General features: G+C 40.7%; 1 protein-coding gene across 2 annotated transcripts in view; it reads left to right on the top strand.

The window, feature by feature from the left end:
• Positions 1–26218, top strand: part of LOC126293702 (glycerol-3-phosphate dehydrogenase [NAD(+)], cytoplasmic) — a 96189-nt gene that overhangs the window by 56659 nt on the left and 13312 nt on the right. Inside the window, exon 9 of one of the 2 annotated variants that reach the window (XM_049987010.1) lies at positions 10732–12039. The exons of the other annotated variant lie outside the window; for it this stretch is intronic. Within the exon in view, the coding sequence (XP_049842967.1) occupies positions 10732–10762 (31 nt within the window). The 3' untranslated portion in view covers positions 10763–12039. Of the gene's footprint in view, positions 1–10731; positions 12040–26218 lie in introns of those variants that run through there. 2 annotated transcript variants of the gene reach the window in all.

Here is a 26218-nt window from a genome sequence, read left to right on the forward strand (position 1 = left end):
GGTTTGACCCAGCTCTCAAATTCAACACGATTTGTGTCGATACCTGTGATCATTTTTGGTAAGACATTATGAAGGATAAACACTTGTGAAACTGAAGTAACTGCATCCATCTGAGAAAAGGGCGTTACAAATTTACTTTTGCAAATATGTGTTTGAAACAACTGTTCTAGAGAAGAGTACATTTTGAAATATTGGTACATTACTGAGAATCGTGTCAAACCTGTCAGAATTTAACTAGGCCGAGAAGTGTTACGCAAACCTGAGGCGTAAGCTAAAAAAAGGATTCGGAACCAATGGAATTGGCAGATCTGGCGTGTGTGTTTGAGGCCATTGTTAATTCTGAGAAGGCTTTCAAGATGGAGAAATAGTATGAGTTTAGTCATCTGGTTTTGCTAGAAATGTAATAGAAACAGAACAGTAATAACGCTGTCTTTAGTAAAATATTACATCGGTGATAAATGAATGTGTCAGCCACTTACACGTGGTGTGTAATGCTTATTTGTCATTATTTGAATATTTTCACTTTTTCAACAGTGAGAAATCCATGACTGAAGAATAAGAACACAGATAGGATAGACTGTTACTGACCACATAGAGGAGGCACTGCACCACAGGCACAGTGAAAAAGAATGCTTTAAACACTCAGCTTTTGGACAAAGCCCCTTGTCAGACGTACAAAACTTACACTCGTTCACATGAACACAACTCTCCCACACACATGGCCGGGCACAGTGACTGTGTGAGTTTTATCTATGTCCGATGAAGAGTTTAGTTTGAAAGCTGAATATTTCTGTTATTATTTTTATTGCACCTGCCTGAAACTTAACTCCTCTTGTCTATTGATATATTGTAATAAACAGTCATCATTGCAATTGTAGCACATTCCAAGCAGGTCCCACACCAAGCAAATGATCTGGCAAACTGAACAGTAATGAGCAGAGTATTTCATAAAACAGAGATAGCTGTTTCTTTATTCTTTTTATCTTTGATCATCTGTGAAGCCCATTACTTGGAATCTTTGCTCACGGTGTTTGTGTCCTTGAGCTCTTTGGGAGTTTCAAAGTTCCCCCATTATAAATTCTTATTCCTTGTGCTCTAATATTTCTACCATACCGTGGACATCTTGTGTACTCGTAATGTGTTAATTTCTCCTCACATATTCTATCAATGTGTTCAAAGAGGCTAGCTGTTCTTTTCAACAGTTTGGCATCCTCTCCATTTGTGTCTACAGCAGTTGGTTCTCGCTCCTTTTATGTGAACTGTTGTCTCCTCTTAGTCTCTCTCTGCTCCCCCTCCACCCCCCCCCCCCCCTCCACTCCGTGCCCACTGCAGTTTTTTATCACCTAAGGATTCGTCTTTGGCTGTAAGGTACAGTCACCATCAGATCAAATGTTGCAGCATAGAGATTTGTGACTCACTTGTACTGATATATATGGGGCTCTGTATTCTGCAGTATTCATTCTGAAGGTGACTCCAGTGTACTGTCAAAACTGAAGACTAAAAGTTGTGATCTGGATAAATTAAAGAAATAAGATAGATTTCTGTACTTACAGCAGTCTCTGGAACAACAATCGTGTCACATTTTACAATTTATTAGACGTCCACACAAAGGAGAGAGAATAGTTTGTATTGCAGTTTAGGGAAGCTGCACCCACCTCACACAATTATCATTTTTGAATCATGTAGTTGAAGTTGCAATATACATTATTTAATACTTGTTTTGGGAGTTATTGACTGCCATCATCGTCTCGGTTCCATTTACACTGTGTGTGGGAGGGAAATAAAGATTTCGTTTGCATTGTAACAGTGGAAAAAAATGTGGACGGTACCAGACTTCTGCCACACCACAGCGAGGGAAGAGAGACTAATTGCTACGACTATTAGACAGTGCTCTCGTAGAGGCAGCAACTTAATCTCTGCCAAGTAGTGTAGCGTATCGTAGTGTAGATGACAGAACTGTATTGTAGTTCTTTGTACTGTGTAGCATTGTGCCAAGAATCTGTGTTCTTACAAAACTGCAATTAAAAAAACCAAAGAGAATGACTGTTATGCATCTTGTGAACTGATAATTGCTTATTTTTCGTTTTTTGAATTGTTACCATTTTAATGTAGTTTTTAGTTGTGCACGAGTGCCCGTAGAACAGAAATACTGACAACGAGTTGATGCTCAGAAAATGTTTGTAATTCCTACTATTGTAATTTTGTGTTTTATATGTATTTGGGAATATCTGAGTGTAATTTGTACCTGAATTATTTTTGTACAAAGTTATTGTATACTTTTACATGTTGGAAATAGACCCGGTATTTCGGGAACTGGTTCTAAAAGAAATTGCAGAGCCCGTAAATATTTGTACGACAATAAGGCAGGGTTAAATGTCGAGTGTGTCTCTTGAAAGACGGTAATTGGGGTTTTCTTCTTCTGTTTCATTTTCTGGCAACAAGGGTACCCCCGCAAGTTTGTCGCTGTGTGAAAAATAAAAAAAGAGCAGTTGAAGAAACTTTGTAAAACTGGGTAATTTTCTTTTCTGCACGGGGCAATTCTAGACTGGCATTCGTAAAAGCTCTGTTTGTAAAGGTGCAGGCTGCCTCCAAAAAATTGTCAGTAGTCTTACCTACCACAAAAATACAAATCTGTCTGAATGATGTTGTAGATTCTGTGAACTTGTGTTACCCTTAACATTGGTGTCACCCTTGCAAAGTTGTATCCTCTCTCTTTTCAGGCAAGAACTTTGCAATACAGGACTGTAACCATCTTTTAAATGGTGTAAGAAATTATTTTTTGAAAGTTGTGAATTGGCAGCTAAATTTACTTTGTACAGTGATTCTTCTTGTGTACTGAAAGGAATAAAAATAAAATAATTTTAGTTAAATAACTTTTTTATATGTTTTAATACAAACTGTTCACTTGAGACTAATGATGTGGTGGTGTGTTCTTTATCTTATATTTCTTCTGCATCTTTGTGCTTTGCTTGAAGTAAACCAATCGTGGTGAAGGTTTCTTTAAACTGTAGCTGGTTTATAACTGTAATTTACGAGGTGTACAGTATTTTGACCTTAGAGAATACACAAATATAACATTCTAGGAAAGTTCGTGTTAGAATAGAAATACTTGCGGAGTAAAGATCACTCGCCGAAAGGCAGAGGCATCGATTCGTTAACGAGCTTGGGTGAAAGAAAGAAAACTTGCTAGCTTCAGAGTGATCTTTTTTTTAGCTAAAGTAAAAGACATGCAAGTGTGTGTGTGTGTGGGGGGGGGGGGGGGGGAGGGGGGAGGTATACAGTCTGATAGCTTCCCCTTCTTCTGTCCTGTCACCCCCTCCCAGTTCACGTTCCCAAGTCACGTACAGTGTGGCTCTGAAACCCATTCTTCATGCACCTACTACTGCTCCCTTCCACATCCCCAGCTGGTGAGCCGGCTGCCTCCCTCCGAACCACTAGGGACCCGCACTTCCTCCCGCCTCCCACCTACCTCCCGCCTCTGCCCTCCTCACTCGACACTACCCCTACGGTGACCTGACCTAGTCCACCTTTCGAAATGCTGTGCAGGCACTCTTCACACGGCAAGCGGCAGTGTTTGAGGGCACAGTATGTGTGTGTGTTTTGCTCTAGCTCAAAAAAGGATCACTCCGAAAGCTGTCAAGTTTTGTTTCTTTTTGTCTTCCTATCGCTGACTCGGTGCCCCTGCCTTTCGGTGAGTGGTCTCCTATACTCCTAAAGAATTCGTGAAAAGTCGTGTTATTTAGTTGAGCAGTGTGTGACAATCAGAATATTGGTAACATACTATAGTGCAACACAAAATTTAGAACCCAGAAGGAAAGAACGGATTCTCGAGACGAATATGTCTCATAGATTTGTCACAAATTGGAAAATATTGTTTCGGGTAAGAGTAAAACTTGTTGAGACTATTTATATTACTGAATAAATAGCCTGCGAGTTTAGCAGATCTGATACGTCCCTGCTGGAGAAATGATTCATAAAATTTGTGCCGTTGTATTAAGATTTGAGTGGTCAGTGTGAGGCTAGTAATCTCGTACAAACGGTCGTACAGTGCCTCGAGTGAAGCTGCAGGAAGTTGCCGACTTGATGTCTCTCTTAATTGTGGCAAAGATACACTACAGGTAGGTCTTTTCAGAATTGTATTTGGAAAATTTGAAGCGTATTTCTGGAGACATCTCGCACTATTACGAGAGACTGTGCACAGTACTACAGCCTAAAGCTAAAATGATTTTTTATATATTTTTTTTTTTTCTCTCTACAGTGTTACTGGAAGTTGAAGTACAAGCAACAAAGATTAGCACAAACACAATTATTTCTGCACCACAATAGTGCACCTACTCCCACGTCGGGAGAAAAGTGGCAAAGTTGCACAGTAAAGAATTCGGAATAGTACTCTGCCTTCACCATTTCCCTTATCCAGCTCATGTGACTCCTCCTCCGCCTTCTTCCTAATATCAAAAGTTGCACACAATAAAAAATTTTATCAAATGAAGAGGTTGTACTTGCTGTAAACAAGTGTTGTACGGACTTAGAATTATTACAAAAAACTCTCTGAGAGACAAGATTTGAACAGCTCAAGATGTGCTGGAAGACTAGATACCTCATTCAAAACAATTGAGCAGTTCTTTAGTACTGTTGTATATTCTGTGCCAGTCATATGTTTATACCTGCTGTGTTCACAGAATAAAATGTACCCTGTTGAATGTTATAAAATCAGCAATATTTCTTTCTAAATTTTAGTTTTAAGTTTCAGTTTGCTGATAGACACAGGATCAAGAATAATAGTACAAGTAAATGAAGCTACTTGTTTCTGATTGCCCATCTGGATTATTAATGCCATTTTTGTGCACAATATTTTACAGCTGACCTAGCTACTCTGTGTCCGGTCTGCAGCCGTCTCTGACGATTAGCGAGTAATGTGCCACTGTTTGTACTGGAGATAGATTACCGATACCGCGGGAATTCTTTGCTCGATATTTGCATTTCATTTATAATGTTCCGTAAAGTTCCACTTTCTCGACCTTCTGCGACTTTGACGTGAGGTCTTAAAAGCCTTTGCGTCCCGAACCTTGCTTACAGTGAAGATTTGATGCATTTTTAGAACACTTTAATTTTAGCTCTCCCTTTACATGAGCAGATACATCGTGAATTACCGTCGGTGCATACGACAGATGTAGAGCGGTCGGCATCAGAAATTACACTTAGATATACACGAGAGTGTTTTGAGCAAAACTTGTCGGGCAGGTTGTAGTCATTTCAGCAGATGTGTTAAGATAGTCAGTTGCCACTTGCAGCATTCTACAGTGAAGGCTAGGTGAGGCTTTGACATTTTGTGCAAACACTGGAATTGTTCATCTAGGTGAGCACAGATATTACGCTCGTGTTCGTAACTCCCTTTAGAAACCCTTAAGACACGAGGAATTTATGTGACTGCTTCCAGTGTGGGGAGGAATGGCAGTCCCAGATCTAATCTACACGGCGAGAGGTCAGTGTGCTGCCCAGTCTGAATGTAATTTTTAGGTAGTTCCCATATCCCACTAGGTATATACTGGGCTGATTCCCATGTTCTGCCTCAAATACGTGCTACACAAAAATTTTGAACACTTTGTCACACCTGCACACAGACTCGGTATGTAGACAGATAGGGCATGCTGCTTCTGTCCTGGGAGGGGTGTCTTATTTCTGTATTACTGAATCGACTTGTAAAGTAAGATTTTTAATTCTCCTGTGCTATTGTAAATGATATGCTGGATAATGCCAGAACCTGTGCGAGAATGTGTCTGCAGATCTAGCTCTTGTGTATAGAAAACATGCAATACCGGGAAACTGTAATGAAATGCACAATCGTCAGTCGGTGTGTGGAGTGTCAGTTTACCTTCGATGTGAACGGATGTTGTGTTCGGACACAGATAGGAGGCAGATCCAGTAATTGTCGGACTACACTATTGGCGATAAGTCAGTAGCGACAGTCGTCTGTTTCTTCTCGTACAGTGTAATCTTCCCTCTAGGGATTCCCTTCCGAGTTCACGAAGCATCACAGTAACACTCGTGTGCCGATCAGAATTGTCAGTAGCAAATCTAGCAGCACACCTGTGAATTTGCTTCGATGTCTTCCTTTACTTCAACTTGATGACGAGCCCAAATACTAGAGCAGTATTTGGGTCTGGGTGCACTAGTGTTTTGTGCGTCGCCTCCTTTACAGATGAGCTAACTTTCCCAAAACCCTGCCCATAAAACAGACGAGCATTTGTCTTCCCTACTACCAACTTGACATACTCGTACCGATTCAATGCGATATTACACCTAGGTATTTAATTGATGCAGCTATTGAGCAGCGCACTACTAATGCTGTATTTATATATTACAGGTTTGTTTTCCCTACTCGGCTGCATTAACTTAAATTTTTCAACATTTAGGGCAAGCTGTCATTTGACAAAATTTTTAATTAGTGTGACAAAGACCTCTCGTATCCTCCTACAGTAACTGGACAATAGCATCTTCACTATCACCATTGGCAAACAGTTGTCAGTTGCTGCTCACCTCATCTGTCAGATTGTGTACGTATGCAGAGAATGAGCTGTCAGGTTGTGCCCCCCCCTTTTCATGACAATATACTCATCTCTGACGAACACTCGCCGCTGAGGACGACGTACTGGGTTCTCAAATGATAATATATTTTTTTCTCTCTCTAGTGTTTAAAATCCTTCAATGATGATAGGTTTCAGTCAGTAACCACCATCTTCACATGGTGTAGAACAGATCTGAAAATGGTCATTACTGACTAAAACCGGTCACCGCCAAAGGACTTCGTATTGTGATCAAAAACTGGAATTAAAAAAAAAAAAATACAGCACCAGGATCACTGTTTGTATTCACGATTGTGTCGTAGCTGGCTTCTCTTACCATAGAAGTCATAGGGTGATTCGTATATTTTGGTACCTAATGTGTGCACTCGGACCTTGGTCTGCAATGGGGCACTGTGTCAAATCTACCGGGTGATCAAAAAGTTATTATAAATTTGAAAACTTGATAAGCCATAGAATAATGTAGATAGAGAGGTAAAAATTGACACACATGCTTGGAAATACATGGGGTTTTATTAGAACCAAATAAAAATTTTTAAAAAGTTCACAAAGTGTCCGACAGATGGCGCTGGACAGCAAAACGTCAGTGACTGTGCATGACAATCATGTATAAAAGGAGCTGCAATGAGAGAGAGAGAGAATCAGATGTGCCAGCAGTCACAGCGTGTTGATGTTACCTGAAAAGGTGCTTTTAGTGAAGCTGTATTATCAGAATGGGGAATGTGCTAGTTCAGCATTGTGATCCTATTGCCATAGGAAGGGGATTCAAATGGGTATAGGTCCGTTGACAAATGCAGCTGTGGTGAGAAGTTCGAAGCCACAGGTTTTTTAGGCGATAGGCCCCATAGTGGAGCACAAGGTGTAATGCTGCTGAGACAGTTCAGGAAGAAATGGAGGCTGTAGCGGGTTGCTCTATGCACGGGGAAGTCAGCGCTCGTGCAGTTGCATGTCGCACCGGCATCCCATAGACTACTGTTTGGTTGGCACTGAGGCATACCCTCTGATGGTATCCATATAAAATCCATCGGCATCATAAACTGTTACCTGGCGATTTAGTGAAGCAGAGGACATTTGTGGTGTGGGCGTTTCAAAAGGTGGTGGAAGATGACGATTGGTTGAGTAACGTGTTGTGGACTGACGAAGCTCATATCACGCTCGGAGGTCTGTCAACACCCACAACTGCAGAATTTGGGCTACTGAAAATCCTGCAAGTGTCGTGGAAACTCCATTGCACGACGAGAAAGTCACGGTATGGGTTGGATTTACCACATCTACCATTATCGGGCCTTTTTTCTTGGAGGAAATGTGTGATTCTGGTTTTGTAACTGCTACCGTGACGGGTGAGAGGTACGCCGATATGTTACAGAATTGCATCATCCCCTGCTGGAACGTATGATGTTTATGCAGGATGGCGCGCCACCCCATATTGTTATTAAAAACAAAGATTCCAAGACTTACCAAGCGGGAAAGCGCCGGCAGACAGGCACATGAACAAAACGCACACACAAACACACACACAGAATTACTAGCTTTCGCAACCGATGGTTGCTTCTTCAGGAAGGAGAGGGAAAGACGAAAGGATGTGGGTTTTAAGGGAGAGGGTAAGGAGTCATTCCAATCCCGGGAGCGGAAAGACTTCCCTTAGGGGAAAAAAAGGACTGGTGTACACTCGCGCGCACACACACACATATCCATCCGCACATACACAGACACAATGTCTGCTTGTGTCTGTGTATGTGCGGATGGATATGTGTGTGTGTGCGAGTGTACACCTGTCCTTTTTTTCCCCTAAGGGAAGTCTTTCCGCTCCCGGGATTGGAATGACTCCTTACCCTCTCCCTTAAAACCCACATCCTTTCGTCTTTCCCTCTCCTTCCTGAAGAAGCAACCATCGGTTGCGAAAGGTAGTCATTCTGTGTGTGTGTTTGTGTGTTTTGTTCATGTGCCTGTCTGCCGGCGCTTTCCCGCTTGGTAAGTCTTGGAATCTTTGTTTTTAATATATTTTTCCCATGTGGAAGTTTCTTTCTATTTTATTTACCCCATATTTTTAGACGCGTGAAAGATCAAAGATCTCTCGCGCGCGTCGTTTGGTGGTGATCATGTGCTCAGCCGCCATTTTAGTCATGCTTGGCCTCCCAGGTCCCCAGACCTCAGTCCGTGCGATTATTGGCTTTGGGGTTACATGAAGTCGCAAGTGTATCATGATCGAGTGACATCTCTAGGGATGCTGAAAGACAACATCCGACGCCAATGCCTCACCATAACTCCAGACATGCTTGACAGTGTTGTTCACAACATTATTCCTCAACTACAGCTATTGTTCAGGAATGATGGTGGGCATATTGAGCATTTCCCGTAAAGAACATTATCTTGGCTTTGTCTTACTTTGTAATGCTAATTATTGCTATTCTGATCAGATGAAGCACCATCTGTCACATTTTTTGAACTATTGTATTTTTTTGGTTCTAATAAAACCTCATGTCATTCCAAGCATGTGTGTCAATTTGTACCTCTCTATCTACATTATTCCATGATTTATTCAGTTTTCAAATTTATACTGACTTTTTGATCACGCGGTATGTTTTATGTATTTTGTGGATTTCAGAGAGTGGTTTGTGTCTGCCACTGTTTTGTATCAAAGCAGATGGACAGCATAGTAGGGTCAATAGTTCCCATACAACAAGGAGAAGTGCAAAACGTAGTGCCAGAACAAGCAGCGCGGCTGTCTAGTGGGCTGTGGACACAGCTGGCAGCGTAGTTGTGTTCCGTGGTTCTGGTGGTCGCAATAGCAGACGTGGTAATCGTTGCCAATGCTGACTACTGTTGTAATGGAATGGCGTGCAGGGCAGACACAAACTCGGCAGTGGGTACAATTACTCACGTACCTACTGTTTTGAGAGGAATTTGGTTCTACCTGTGAGCAATATGGGTGACCTTGTTATCTAAGGAAATCGTAATAAAATACAGTGTAGCTGAGACTGTAATCCTTTAGGACGGGCTGACTGACTGATTTCTGACACAAAGTGACTTCTGTCACTTGTCATTTTGTCTCCACATACACCTCTGGATGAAATGAGGCTTACTAACAATGCCCTTTCGAGACTCACCTCGTGCTGGTGAGGGAGTGTGAGTGGTTATTTCGGTGCACTCGTGTGCCAGAGGGTCGGTTGCATTTTGAGCGCGGTACAGTAAGCCGTGTCTAGGTTCTCTGTGATTTTCCGTAAATTATTTAATACAACTCTTAGGACAGTTGCCTCAAACAGGCCCTAACCAATTTCTCCATTCAGTGTGAGCTCGTACTCAGTCTTCTATGACCTCGACATTGTGACAATGATAAAAGTTTCATTATTATTTTTTATTTTTATTTTATTTTATTTTTTACTTTCTTTCCTTCCTCGTATCAATGCTATTAAAACTGAATATGTCTCGTAATCTGATACGGGTAATCGTGCCTCGGGAAATAAATATAATGGCAAAAAGTAGTAAGGTCTGTTTCTGTCATCGGCTGTACACAATTAGTCAAATGTTGATATGTGGAAGAAAAACCTGTGCAATCTGTTCTTTTACTATGTCAGTTATCTTTGCTTCTCAGCTGTACAACTGATAACAGAAATGGACCAGTGGGAGCTGCCGTGTACAAATTATGACTGATTGATACATTAACCACCTGAAGTTCAGTCCTCGGGTTCAAAATATCCTGTAATTTTTGTTGAAACACACAATTGTGAGTGCAGGTCGACATTCTTCTGTGTGTATATTTACCAGTCTTAATTCTAATGATGACTGTGCATGAAGTTAAAAAATACAACAGTTACTTGCATCCTGCGGTTGAAGGAAAATGCATGTGCTCTACTAAAGTCTCCTTTTCCACACTAAAGGCAGCACTGCCGGCTACATTTGTAACACTAATTGCGTAATGTCAATCGTCTGTAGTAATGAGATGTTTTCACAATTTTTGTCTCAAAGAGTGAACACACGGGCATTTTGTAGATAAGTGCGATGTTCACTGTTTGTTGTGTGTGCATGTGTGTGTATGCAGCATGAATACTCACTATGACTACCACATTTGCTTTTTCTTTTTTTATCCCTTGGATGAAAATAAAGCATTTTAAACTGAATTTTGTTTGTTTTCTTTCTCTTTTGGTTTTAGGCAAACTACATTTGGACGGTGTTCGCTTTAGTCAAAAAAAAACATCGACACAAACACTACTCGATACTTTTACTACAGAAAATGACCCTCTGTAACCCTTATTTAGCAATTTAAGTATCGGGAAGAGTGCAATTGCAAAATGCACTGTAGCATTTGCATCTGTGAAACGCCCAGCATCAGCGAGGCTGTTGGATTTTTTTTTTTTCGCAGTCCCACCACAGAACGTGGGCTTGTCCCACCACTAATAAATGTGTTATGTGAGTGAATTTTTATGATGAATGTCTTGTATGGCAGTAGAAGTTCTTCATTGAGACTGAGCAGGAATTTATCTTTTAATCGTAGACATTTTACTGTGGCATTTCTTCGTGCATTTAATAACAAAGCAAATGAGGTTCTTTTGATGCCCTCAATTTCTTGCCAAACAGAAGTCAAACAGATAGAAAAATCTTCAAAGATATTATGTGGTTCCATGATTATATGTGTAATATTTTTAAAAGAAAATTTTTATATACGAAATTATGAAATTATAAATATTTAGAAATGCATTTATTTTATCTTCTTTTTTAAATGTGATATAGTTTCTAATTTACTATTCCTGTGAAGCAAGAATTATATTTTTCACATTGACTGATTATGTATGTTATAAATTTTGGTTTGACTGGTTATTATAAGATGCATTTGTGGGTTGTAAATGGTTGAGATAGATAGAAGTGATTTTACTCCATATTATTATTTGATAGTGCCAAAAACAAAAGGAATATCTGCATTCAATCATCAGAAACTTTGTTGAAATTATCAGGTGCAACCATATAAATAAAGATTTACGAGAGACAGGAGACAAGAATATTATTGGTGTCGTTTGTGGTGCTAAATGCACAGGCCATTGTATAAAGCATCAGGAAGTGCAAGCAGCAATTTCTATGTACATATGAAGTACAATCTCACATTTGCCTCCAGAGTACATTGAAATTAAAATTGTACAATGAAACTATTCAAATTTTAGTACAATAAAATTAAAGAACTTGGGTGGTGTGGTGTTAAAGAGTTAAATTTTACATTATGCATTGTTAAATAATTTTTAGATAAAAAGTTTTGAAGGAATGGGACAGCTTCATTTTAAATTGTGTAGGAAGGGTTGCACAAGAAACCAAATTTGTGTGTAGGATGGTTAGAGCCCTGTATTTTAATTTAGTCATTATTTTTATTGACTGAAGCTTTTACTGCAATTTATATCATTGGTAAATACAATGTTATTAATGCTATTGAGACTTTATAATAATAAAAAATGCCAATATTGATTATAATAAACTTGTTACTTCTAGATACCGAGACCCTTGCCCTTATCCAGAAATATGTTGTCCTTTCCAACTGTGTGTTATAATTCCTACCTTCTAGTTGTTTTATCATCCACACGTGTTATTGCACGTTATTTCCCATCCACTGTAAGATAGCATGTTCAATAGTGTCATTAAGTGCAGAGAAACCTCTGAAAGTCGAATGACACCTCAGCTTTGTCGAGCAATTTCTGCTAACTGCCTCGATAATAGCGTGTGTTAAACTCTGTAGCAGCTACTGGCGAATGTTAAATTTATTTTGTTTGCTATATTTATTGTTGAGTGTTCCACATTTCCCCTCACAGCAGAACCACCATCTAATGTGTGTCTGCTTCCGCGGTGACGCAAGAGTTGTGACCTTTTTATATTTAGTTATATCCAATCGATTGTACTTGTTGCCACACTAATTGCAGTCAATTTCAAAGCAAAAGCACTTAACTATCTGGTTTCTGTGGTGGCAGCGAACATGTAAACACTCGACATACCTGATATGTGGAAGGTGGCATTTATCTGCCATCAGCAACTGTGTGTGGTGATGGATAGATGCTCCCTCACTGTTAAGAGATATATTTTCACATGTGTAATACATCACTTACCACAATGTGTCCCTGGAGATGAAACATTTTGGCTCTGAAATTGATTGCAATTAGTGAAATACTAAAAGTACAGGTGATTACGTAACTAATAATAAAAAGGGAGTGAATAATGAAAGAAAAAAGTGTTACAGTTTGTAAGTTAGGATCCTTAGCTCTTGAAGGTATTAATTGCTCTTACTCTACTAAAATAAATACCTTAGACACAATAGGTAGTTTAACAATGTGTCGTCTGAGCATTTGCATCACACGTAAAGTAGATTTTGCACGTGCATTCTAAATATTGTCAAAATTATATCATGATGGAGTGACACCATTAGAAAAAAAGAGAGCCTGTAATGTACCTTGATACATAGTGGACTACACGTGTGCCCCTTGCGGCGACGCATTTCTTTCCATCCCTTTACGACAGACCTGCACCTACCTGTGAACATTGTCTCAGCAGATCATCAGTAGGAAAGCCGAGTGAAACCTACTGTACTTCGACGTGAACCAGGCTGCTATTAAAGTCACTAATCTACGTTTCGGGAGAAAGTTTTCACATGAAATGAGAGGTTGGAAATTTTGTCCTCAATTAATATATTCTGAAACTTAGGTGAACAAGTATCACTGCCAACCCCGTGCTAGGCTTAACACAGTCACTCACAATCCCTTTCATTCTTGTTAGCAAGTTTATGGTGTTGCATTTCCCAAAAACATAATAGCTACAAAAATACTGATTGTTTTTGATTGAGAATACTCGCCAAATATTAAGTCTGTCAGTACCAAATACAGTCAGTTTTTAGCTACCGACCTGCTCAGTACGCCATGGGGAATATATGTCTCTTTTCGTCACAAAATTCATTTAAAAATTCCGAAATTTCTACACACATGTCGGTATTATAATGCCGTCACTTTCCAACACTTTTGATGCATGAAACACTGCTAGATCCGGCAACTTATCATTTCCATCGGAACTACTACTGCACACGTCCAAACTGTTTCATGGCTAGGCTTCGACTCCTCTCTAGAATACTCTGTCTTCTCTACCAGCAGAGACAGGCGTGCGAAAAATATTGCTTTACCATTGGTCAGTTTACTCAGCAGCCAATAAGAAAACAACATTCTCCCGCATCAATCTGCACTTTTCATCAATAAGCAATCGCAAAAAAGTAAACCGAGCAACTACACTTTTTACCGACGTAATTATCTAATATGCTGAAGTTTTGGTTATGCATAAAGTTATTTACTATTGTTATTTATGCCTGAATTAACTTTCTCTTTACCATAAACTTACTTTACAAAACCATTCTACAAAAATCCCCTTTGTTCATATCCATACTTCTTTGAAATGTTCCCACACTAAATCCTATTACATAACTTGTTAAACAATTATCTTCATATTAACCTTAAACCGCACTCACACGTTATTCATACTGCTAAAACACATTTATAACATTTTACCTACACAAAAAGAAATAACAACACATTATGAAAATACTAGAACAGTTTATGAAAACCATACTATTACTTTAGTGCACTCCAGTGGGCACAATCGAAACTAAAACCACAGTCCCCCTATCCAATACTGTCCTCTATCGGCTGATACATAAACTACGTGCGCATCCAGTCTCGCGTCGTCATCTGTCACTCTCCAGCTATGAGACACATCTCCCACTTAACTGCCTCCAAGGCAGGATCGGTATACGGCGCTACGCCTCACCCTGTGTAGCTGTTTGCAGGCCGGTAACTGACACGTGTTGAGAAATGCAGACAATCGGTGCAACTCGCAAATATTGACACCCGACACTTCGGTAAATGTGGTGCAGTGCACCTACGTAAGTGTACGGATCGGATATCGCTCGACTGCACGATCGGCAGTCGATTACTGGAATCCCTCTCGACCCCGGAGTATCTGGAAGTTGATGTAAGGAGTGAGGTAATGCAGAACGACCGGGTAAGTCGAGCCACGAGGAAGTCTGGTGGCGAACTCTGACTTACTGGAAAGATCCTGAGGAAGTGTGCACAGCGCTCAAAATCGCTCACGTTTAATTATTGGAACAGAGACAAGATTAAAATAACAGATGCACAATTTGACATGGCTTTCTTTTATTCAGTGTGGAAATGTGCCAGAAGCGAGCAGCCTGCGAGACACCCGTGTGCAGTTGCCGTAAGCTCTCAATCGAACTCTACTTCTTGACCCAGAAAAATATTAGATACAGGCTCCCAGGTAGATGCTCTTTTCTTTGACTTCCGGAAGGCATTCGATAGAGTTCCGCACTGTTGCCTGATAAACAAAGTAAGAGTTTTTATCAAGCAGAACACAACATGTTATTATCAATGGAGAGACGTCTACAGACATTAAAGCAACATCTGGTGTGCCACAGGGGAGTGTTATGGAACCACTACTTTTCACAATATATATAAATGACCTAGTAGATAGTGTCGTAAGTTCTGTGTGGCTTTTCGCGGATGATGCTGTGGTATATAGAGAAGTTGCAGCATTAGAAAATTGCAGTGAAATGCAGGAAGATCTGCAGCGGATAGGCACTTGGTGCAGGGAGTGGCAACTGACCCTTAACGTAGACAAATGTAATGTTACTTCTGTAAAATATCTGGGAGTATGTGTGCGGAATGATTTGAAGTGGAATGATCGTATAAAATTAATTGTTGGTAAGGCGGGTGACAGGTTGAGATTCATTGGGAGAGTCCTTAGAAAATGTAGTCCATCAACAAAGGAGGTGGCTTACAAAACATTCGTTCGACCTATACTTGAGTATTGTCATCAGTGTGGGATCAGTACCAGATCAGGTTGACGGAGGAGATAGAGAAGATCCAAAGACGAGCGACGAGTTTCTTCACAGGGTTATTTGGTAAGCGTGATAGCGTTACGGAGATGTTTAGCAAACTCGAATGGCAGACTGCAAGAGAGGCGCTCTGCATCGCCGTGTAGCTCGCTGTCCAGGTTTCGAGAGGGTGCATTTCGGGATGAGGTATCGAATATATTGCTTTCCCCTATTTATACCTCCCGAGGAGATCACGAATATAAAATTAGAGAGATTTGAGCGTGCACGGAGGCTTTCCGGCAGTCGTTCTTCCTGCGAACTGTATGCAACTGGAACAGGAAAGGGAGGTAATGACAGTGGCACGTAAAGTGTTCTCCGCCACACACCGTTGGGTGGCTTGCAGAGTATAAATGTAGATGTAGATGTAGATGTACGTGCGGAACTCGGAAGTGCCTAATCTCCTCGAGAGGAAGTGTGTTCCGACAAATTGTACTTTGCATCTTTCAGCTTTTCCGTTGCCAAAGCAACTTTGTAGTCCGATGCCATTCCAAAAACTCCCCCCCCCCCCCCCCCCCCCACACACACACACACACACACACACACACACACACACACACACAAAAAAAAAAGCATGCTTCTAACATATCTTCTCATCCAGTTGGTCCACAAGAGTATCGTGGTATTTTCAAGCTACTGTATTTTTACCAATGAGATTCCTGGAACTGTCAGACAGCTCCACCTCTTATGGTGCACTTACCCACTGTGATGACCCTTATTTTGCTTCTGATGATCTTTTCGAAGCAGTCTGCACATTCCTGAGAACTTCGTGTTTGTGAGTGCTTTCATTTAGAGTTCAGTAAATGAGTTATCTTTCTCATATTTAATTCTGTGTGTAAAACTAGTGACTCGCCCTGGCCTAGAAGAGTGACACTAAGTGCCAGAGATCGGAGGACTCGCCTGTCGTAGCGGTAATAAATTATGCACGCAAACTTTCTCCACGAATTGATCTGTCTAATAATGGAAACTGTTTTGAAATCCCTGTGTAGCTCCTGAGGTCACCCGTTGCATATAGCCAGAAAAATGTGGCAGAGAACATTAACATATGTGCTGTAATCTTTGTTCTAGTACACACACATCGGCAGTTCTACACATTTGTATTTCACTACTGACAGATAGCAGTGTTTTGCACTTTCTCAGTGGTCTCATCTGTGGCCACAGTTCTGGGCCAGCACTCGCACGGATCCACATTTACAACTGCAGCTACAGTGACACACTGTGTGAGCTGCTTAGCAGTGCATGGTGGAGGACACATTTGCTGTCCACTCATATTGAAATTTTGGTGAATGGCTATCTACATGTGTCTGTACATGTCCTAGTCTCTCATGATCCTTAAAAGATATACAGTGTAGACACTGGTGACAGCAGGATGCTCACACAAGCTTTCACAAATATACGGTATCTAAACTGACGAGACAGTGTTTCGAGACAAGTACACCGTGTCTCTTTCAGAAATTCCCATTTTTATATGTACGGTACCGATGTGTTAAAATGGTATCAGCGTCTGTCTCCATTTGACAGATGTCCGATATCATGCCAACTCGAATGAGGACTCCTGAATGTGTGTATCCTCTAGTGAGTAAATTCTACAAATAACTTTTTTGAAGGCTTGCTGAGCTGTTCGCATTAGAATGAAAACTGGTCCGTGTTCAGGTTTGCGAGTTGCTCGTGCAAGTTACTTTTGGGGACTCGCGAGTACTCACAGAAGAGTAGCACTGTTGGATATGCAAGTGTAAGATTACTGTGCCGTGCTTAAAAATCGGAGCACATTGCCAGAAACTGGGTGTGCTGTGAACACGACCTCTCACTTATCAGGTGTGCCGTGGGCATGCAAATTTGACTGGTAATAAATTAGTCACCTCAAAATAAGTAAAATGATAGCTTACTTCAACAAAGCTAGTAGGTTATTTGACAGATCGACTGCCACGCACATCAGGAAACGTTATTTGATAAGTTCCTGAACTCGTTGGGGACCTCACCTTATTGCTTATGGTATGAGGACCTGGACATTTCAATTGAATAATTTACTTTAGTGGTTGCTGAATGATAGAGTTTGACCTGGTGAAGTATTATTTATCCAAACAAAATGTAAAAATTACCCGTTGTTGTTGTGGTCTTCAGTCCTGAGACTGGTTTGATGCAGCTCTCCATGCTACTCTATCCTGTGCAACCTTCCTCATCTCCCAGTACTTATCGCAACTCACATCCTTCTGAATCTGACTTTGTGTTTTCATCTCTTGGTCTCCCTCTACGATTTTTACCCTACACATTGCCCTCCAATGCTAAATTTGCAATCCCTTGATGCCTCACAACATGTCCTACCAACCGGTCCCTTCTTCTAGTCAAGTTGTGCCACAAACTTCTCTTCTCCCCGATCCTATTCAATACCTCCTCATTAGTTACGTGATCTATCCATCTAATCTTCAGCATTCTTCTGTAGTACCACATTTCGAAAGCTTCTATTCTCTTCTTGTCCAAACTATTTATCGTCCACGTTTCACTTCCATACATGCTACACTCCATACAATTACTTTCAGAAACGACTTCCTGACACTTAAATCTAAACTGGATGTTAAAAAATTTCTCTTCTTCAGAAACGCTTTCCTTGCCATTGCCAGTCTACATTTTATATCCTCTCTACTTCAACCATCATCAGTTATTTTGCTTCCTAAATAGCAATACTCCTTTACTACTTTAAGTGTTTCATTTCCTAATCTAATTCCCTCAGCATCACCTGACTTAATTCGACTACATTCCATTATCCTCATTTTGCTTTTGTTGATGTTCATCTTATATCCTCCTTTCAAGACACTGTCTATTCCGTTCAACTGCTCTTCCAAGTCCTATGCTGTCTCTGACAGTGTCACAATGTCATCGGCGAACCTCAAAGTTTTTACTTCTTCTCCATGAATTTTAATACCTACTCCATATTTTCTTTTGTTTCCTTTACTGCTTGCTCAATATACAGATTGAATAACATCGGGGAGAGGCTACAACCCTGTCTCACTCCTTTCCCAACTACTGCTTCCGTTTCATGCCCCTCAACTCTAATAACTGCCATCTAGTTTCTGTACAAATTGTAAATAGCCTTTCGCTCCCTGTGTTTTACCCCTGCCACTTTCAGAATTTGAAAGAGAGTATTCCAGTCAACATTGTCAAAAGCTTTCTCTAAGTCTACAAATGGTAGAAATGTAGGTTTGCCTTTTCTTAATCTTTCTTCTAAGATAAGTCGTAAGGTCAGTATTGCCTCACGTGTTCCAACATTTCTACGAAATACAAACTGATCCTCCCCGAGGTCCGCATCTACCAGTTTTTCCATTCGTCTGTAAAGAATTCGCGTTAGTATTTTGCAGCTGTGACTTAACAAACTGATAGTTCGGTAATTTTCACATCTGTCAGCACCTGCTTTCTTTATTAGGATTGGAATTATTATATTCTTCTTGAAGTCTGAGGGTATTTCGCCTGTCTCATACATCTTGCTCACCAGCTGGTACAGTTTTGTCAGGACTGGCTCTCCCAAGGTTGTCAGTAGTTCTAATGGAATGTTGTCTACTCCCGGGGCCTTGTTTCGGCTCAGGTCTTTCAGTGCTCTGTCAAACTCTTCACGCAGTATCTTATCTCCCATTTCCTCTTCATCTACATCCTCTTCAATTTCCATAATATTGTCCTCAAGTACATCGCCCTTGTATAAACTTTCTATATACTCCTTCCACCTTTCTGCCTTTCCTTCTTTGCTTAGAACTGGGTTGCCATCTGAGCTCTTGATATTCATACACGTGGTTCTCTTCTTTCCAAAGGTCTCTTTAGTTTTCCTGTAGGCAGTATCTATCTTACCCCTAGTGAGATAAGCTTCTACATTCTTACATTTGTCCTCTAGCCATCACTGCTTAGCCATTTTGCACTTCCTGTTGATCTCATTTTTGAGACGTTTGTATTCCTTTTTGCCTGCTTCATTTACTGCATTTTTATATTTTCTCCTTTCATCAATTAAATTCAATATTTCTTCTGTTACCCAAGGATTTCTACTAGTCCTCGTCTTTTTACCTATTTGATTATCTGCTGCCTTCACTACTTCATCCCTCAAAGCTACCCATTCTTCTTCTACTGTATTTGTTTTCCCCATTCCTGTCAATTGTTCCCTTATGCTCTCCTTGAAACTCTGTACAACCTCTGGTTCTTTCAGCTTATCCAGATCCCATGTCCTTAAATTCCCACCTTTTTGCAGTTTCTTCAGTTTTCACCTACAGGTCATAACCAATAGATTGTGGTCAGAGTCCACATCTGCCCCTGGAAATGTCTTACAATTTAAAACCTGATTCCTAAATTTCTGTCTTACCATTATATAATCTATCTGAAACCTGTCAGTATCTCCAGTCTTATTCCATGTATACAACCTTCTTTTATGATTCTTGAACCAAGTGTTAGCTATGCTTAAGTTATGCTCTGTGCAAAATTCTACCAGACAGCTTCCTCTTTCATTTCTTAGCCCCAATCCATACTCACCTACTATGTTTCCTTCTCTCCCTTTTCCTACTGACGAATTCCAGTCACCCATGACTATTAAATTTTCGTCTCCCTTCACTACCTGAATAATTTCTTTTATCTCATCATACATTTCATCAATTACTTCATCATCTGCAGAGCTAGTTGGCATATAAACTTGTACTACTGTAGTAGGCATGGGCTTTGTGTCTATCTTGGCCACAATAATGCATTCACTATGCTGTTTGTAGTATCTTACCCGCACTCCTACTTTTTTATTCATTATTAAACCTACTCATGCATTACCCCTATTTGATTTTGTATTTATATCCCTGTATTCACCTGACCAAAAGTCTTGTTCCTCCTGCCACTGAACTTCACTAATTCCCACTATATGTAACTTTAACGTATCCATTTCCCTTTCTAAATTTTCTAACCTACCTGCCCGATTAAGGGATCTGACATTCCACGCTCCGATCCGTAGAACGCCAGTTTTCTTTCTCCTGATAACGACGTCCCCGCCCGGAGATCCGAATGGGGGACTATTACCTCCGGAATATTTTACCCAAGAGGACGCCATCATCATTTAATCATACAGTAAAGCTGCATGTCCTCGGGAAAAATTACGGCTGTAGTTTCCCCTCGCTTTCGGCCGTTCGCAGTACCAGCACAGCAAGGCTGTTTTGGTTAATGTTGCAAGGCCAGATCAGTCAATCATCTAGACTGTTGCCCCTGCAACTACTGAAAAGGCTGCTGCCCCTCTTCAGGAACCACATGCTTGTCTGGCCTCTCAACAGATACCCCTCCGTTGTGGTTGCACCTACGGTATGGCCATCTGTATCGCTGAGGCACTCAAGCCTCCCCACCAACAGCAAGGTCCATGTTAGTTAGTGGGGTGGGTTACCTACACTGTTACACACTACCACCTAGCCACTCATGCAAACAACATGCAATACTCGTAGAAAGTCGACAAATAAAATTGTATCGGGAAGTGAACGAAGTGAAAGTCTCGCATGTAAATCGAGTCTGCAAATAGGAGGAAGGACTAAAATAGGCTGCCGCCTCACAACTTGAGATAGTTTTTGCATTATTACTATCGTTATAAAGAAAATCCTGATGAAGAACAAAAAGTTAAGAAGAAAAGAAATGTTTGGGTAAAGAAATGAATACACAGCTTACGTATCTGTCTTCTCGAGAAACATTTTTTTAATCTCTCGTTTGTACCGAATACTCAATTTGGAAATTATTTTGCATATTTCAGAATTTGTTGCCTCAAAGTCTGCTGTAATATTACCGTGAAAGTCCTGCTTCACAACCCTAGTCTTAAAATTCACGTGTTTTGTCTCTCGTAAGACAGGAAAGCACCCTACTTTCCAAATTAACAGTGACTCTTTCACTTGTCTTCACACACTATTCATGTTGTGACAGACATTTTCATACTGTTACTGAATGCACAAGATTTCGGTAAGTCTGAGACAAACTTCTGATAACTAGCAAGTTTGTCCAGTAATTGCTGCAAAATGTAAGACTGACCTGCAGAAACTACTTATGGAAGTGAAATTGCCAGGGATGTTTCCACATCAGAGTCATATACAGAACTTTGCTCTCTAGTGGGTTCGTGCCACAGCGTAGGAGTGACGCTGTGGAATTGGTTGCACTAGTGCCTTGAATCCAGTTTCGGTTCTGTGTGCACTTCACTTTCCCCGTACCCTTCCTACAAATCTAAGTCTTACGTTTGCATTCCTTAATATTGACTTCACACATTCATCTCTTTCCATATCACTTCTCAGGATTATTGCTAAATATTTCAACCGCGTGCCGTTGTCGAAATGTTTGGACTTATCTTTCTTGTAACCGGACACAGTCGTCCCCATTCTGTTTGTTGTAGCAATTAACTTGCATTTGTCCGTTAGATCATTCGAATTAGATGTACCGTCACATTTGAAATCTGCTGTGCATTTCTTAATTGTTTAGATGAATAAGGAAACTTCTCATAAAGGATCACCAACTTTGGATGAAGTTCACAGACAATAAGCCATTTGAAACAGGGTATGTTACGATTTGGCAGTATACCAAATCATCCGTGAGCATGACACACTCGCAGTATTACTACTTACGGAAACTGTATAAGCAAAATTGCTTTGCAGATGAAGTCTACTTTCAAGTTGTATCTTTGTGGAATGTGTGTCAACATAATGGAAATAGAATTTCGTTAATATAAATTCCACCTTCGGACTTGGTGAAGATCTTGCGTCTTGACCTCTTAATCTGTGAATCTAAAAAAATTATATCTGGAGAGAACACGTGATGCAAATTTCATAAAACTGCTGATGAAAATCTATTTGGTTTCCAGCTGGGTGGCAGTGTTCGGAAACTGTGACGTTTTAAGAAGTGTTTTAGATCTGACGTGTGGCAGAGTGCTGAGGTTTATGTAAAACTCGTCAAAGGATTCTCCCAACTGTAGGAATGTTTCTGCCAATAGGTCCGAGTTAGAGTTTTGTCTTTGATGTTTATTAGTGAAAGAGACTGGATATGTCTTAATTTTATCCAAAATTACAGAAATCGGGCAAATGTCTGTATGGAAAATTTACAGTCTGTAGTATCATCTTAGTAATTATAAAAATATACGTAGATGCACATTTAAAAATATAATAAATTCGATACTTTAAAATTTTTCCAAAGATTTCACAAGGGTAGATGTGGAGAATAGAATAAGAAAAGAGTATACTCTGATGACAAAGGTGAGGAATATGTGAACCGAACTCAAGATCGAGAAGAGCATAGGAGTGAATGAATAAGAAGAAATGATTAATTGATTGATTTCATCCATCTTTCATTGTGTTCTGTAGTTCTGTCAAGGGGGAGAATGTGTAGTGACAAAATAGTTTAGTGTACATTAACAAAAGACACTTAACCTGTGTAGTATATTGACTTTGAACTGTCACTACACTGCTTCATCATCAGCCTCAGTTGAAAGCACAAGTTGCTGTTAATAATGTACTCTAGGTAGTGAGAAATGGAGCAGCTGAAATAGAAAAAATATTAAAAAGTACCAGAAGTAGTAGTAACTAGAAACATCACCGAACAAAGCTATAGCAGCACGACCTGCACGGCACAGCTGTCACCGGCCGCTACGCTGTATCTACGGCTTCCGCATAATAGACGTGTGGCCGATACTGATGTCTAATAAATGTTTTCTAGGCCGGTCTTCCTGCCGTGGTGCCGACATCGGCACATTCTTCCAGAGCTAAAGCTCGAGAGACTGAAGACTGTTGCGTTGCTAGGAAGAAGAACCCGATTCAACATTCCCAGTTGAGATTTTTCTCTCTCGCAAAAATGTGTAGCAATAATGATTATTATTCCAGAGCATTGATAATTTTATTTCTGTTGAGTGTGTTGTAGCTGTGTGTGATAAATATTGTGCCTAAACCATTTAGTATTATTGCCTTCACATTTGAAATGGCATGACAAGTGTTTAAGTGATAAAGATCAGTTAGCAAAAAGGTGACTGTGAAATTGTGTGGGGGTAGTTTTCAGGTTGTATTGTATGGAATTGGCGACCTAGAAACAACGGAGTGGCGTCATCCCCAATATAACCCACAGTGGTACACAACCCCACAACAGGCTACAGCAGTCCACTCACCCCTCCGCCGCCCCACACCGAAGCCAGGGTTAAGGTGCGCATCTCACATCAGACGAGTGTAACCCCAATGTTTGCGTGGAAGAGTAATTATGGTGTACACGTACGTGGAGAAAGTGTTTGCACAGCAATCGCCGACACAGTGTAACTGAAGCAGAATAAGGGGAACCGGCCCGCATTCGACGAGGCAGATGGGAAACTGCCTCAAAAACCATCCACTGGCCAGCCGGCACACCGGACCTCAACACTAATCCTCCGGGCGGATTTGTGCCGGGGACGGGCACGCCTTCCCGCCCAGAAAGCAGTGTGTTAGACCGTGTGAATAACCGGGTGGGCTGGTTTTCAGGTTACTCTCACAGAGAACTGAAGACTGTAAGGATAGAGTGCCATGCAGCTGCACAGAAGTCATGACTCTTGTGTGTATTGCTGACACTTCACCACGCTAACTACTTTTTAAACTTCTGTAGAGTAATATCTTTTCATTAGCCAAATTGTGTAGGATGACTACTGGAGTGGAAAAATAGTCACTAAGTTAATAAACAAAAATGGAAATTGTGTTAAAAAACAGTGACTAAGCCCACACAGAAATGTGCACATCTAGAAGATAAAGAGTATGTTGTTGTTGTGGTCATCAGTCCTGAGACTGGTTTTATGCAGCTCTTTATGCTACTGTATCCTGTGTTAGCTTCTTCATCTCCCAGTACCTACTGCAACCTACATCCTTCTGAATCTGTTTAGTGTATTCATCTCTGGGTCTCCCTCTACGATTTTTACCCTCCACGCTGCCCTCCAATATTAAATTGATGATCTCTCGATGTCTCAGAACATGTCCTAACAACCGGTCTCTCATTCTTGTCAAGTTGTGCCACAAACTCCTCTTCTCTCCAATTCTATTCAATACCTCCTCATCAGTTATGTGATCTACCCATCTAATCTTCAGCATTCTTCTGTAGCACCACATTTCGAAAGCTTCTATTCTCTTCTTGTCCAAACTATTTATCGTCCATGTTTCACTTCCATACATGGCTACACTCCATACATATACTTTCAGAAATGACTTCCTGGCACTTAAATCTATACTTGATGTTAACAAATATCTCTTCTTCAAAAACGATTTCCTTGCCATTGCCAGTCTACATTTTATATGTCTCATTTCCTATTCTAATTCCCTCAGCATCACCTGACTTAATTTGACTACATTCCATTATCCTCGTTTTGCTTTTGTTGATGTTCATCTTATACCCTCCTTTCAAGACACTGTCCATTCCATTAAACTGCTCTTCCAAGTCCTTTTCTGTCTCTGACAGAATTACAATGTCATCGGCGAACCTCAAAGTTTTTATTTCTTCTCCATGGATTTTAATAGCTACTCCGAACTTTTCTTTTGTTTCCTTTACTGCTTGCTCAATATACAGATTGAATAACATCAGGGAGAGGCTACAACCCTGTCTCACTCCCTATATAGAGAATAATAGGTAGCAAAGCTTCCCAGCTTAAACTTTGAGGAACAGGGAAGTCCACCACCATTGGACAACTGCAGTTTGCCATGTAGCGTTCAGAAGAATCTTTCACTTCCTTCTGTCCAGTTGCAACCTGCCACAGACAAATCGTCCGTCATCCTTCCTCTGATAGCAAGGTCGCCCTCGATCGTGTCTATCCTGCGGGTTCTGGGTCTTCCTAAGGGATGTTTCCTTTCACCTCTTTTTCCAAATTTATTCGAGTTCTCCCTCTCGGTGCCACCCTCATTACGTACCTGTACAGTCACAGTCCGAATGTGACAATTCAATCTGAAAGGGACGTCTCGATTTCAGCTTCCTTTCTCATTCCTTTCTACTCCGTCTCGCTCTTCTGGACTGGGATGTAAGGACTTTCATTTCCGAAGCCCAGAATCTCGACGGCTGTCTGTGCTCGAACACTGGAGTTATGTACCGGTATATGAACATCCCCGATTTTATTCTTTCTTGAATTTTGTCATCCTGTAAAAGGTTCTTACTTTTTGGTTGAATTCAGAACCAGTTTGCACTTTACCAATAATCAAATAATCCCTGGAGATTATACTTTAGACATGTGGGGAACTGAAACTTCCTGGCAGATTAAAATTGTGTGCCCGACCGAGACTCGAACTCGGGACCTTTGCCTTTTGCGGGCAAGTTCTCTAACATCTGAGCTACCAAAGCACAACTTATGCCCGGTACTCACAGCTTTACTTCTGCCAGTACCTCATCTCCTACCTTCCAAACTTTACAGAAGCTCTCCTGTGAACCTTGCAGAACTAGCACTTCTGAAAGAAAGGATATTGCGGAGACATGACTTAGCCACAGCCTGGGGGATGTTTCCAGAATGAGATTTTCACTCTGCAGCGGAGTGTGCGCTGACATGAAACTTCCAGGCAGATTAAAACTCTGTGTACTCTCAAAAAAACATTAACCGTAATTTTGCCGGCGGACGAGTCGGTCTTTGTCTCATTCAACACACTGTTACGAGCCTCAGTCTCTTGTTTCATCTCTGGTGTGTAATGGTGGATCCAGTTTCGTCCACAGTCACAGACTGTCACCAAAAGTCCCGCAGGCTGCTAGTCAACACAGTCGAACACTACAGTCTTCTAGACACATTTTT

This window comes from Schistocerca gregaria, chromosome 10, assembly GCF_023897955.1.
Source record: "Schistocerca gregaria isolate iqSchGreg1 chromosome 10, iqSchGreg1.2, whole genome shotgun sequence".
Classification (NCBI taxonomy): domain Eukaryota; kingdom Metazoa; phylum Arthropoda; class Insecta; order Orthoptera; family Acrididae; genus Schistocerca; species Schistocerca gregaria.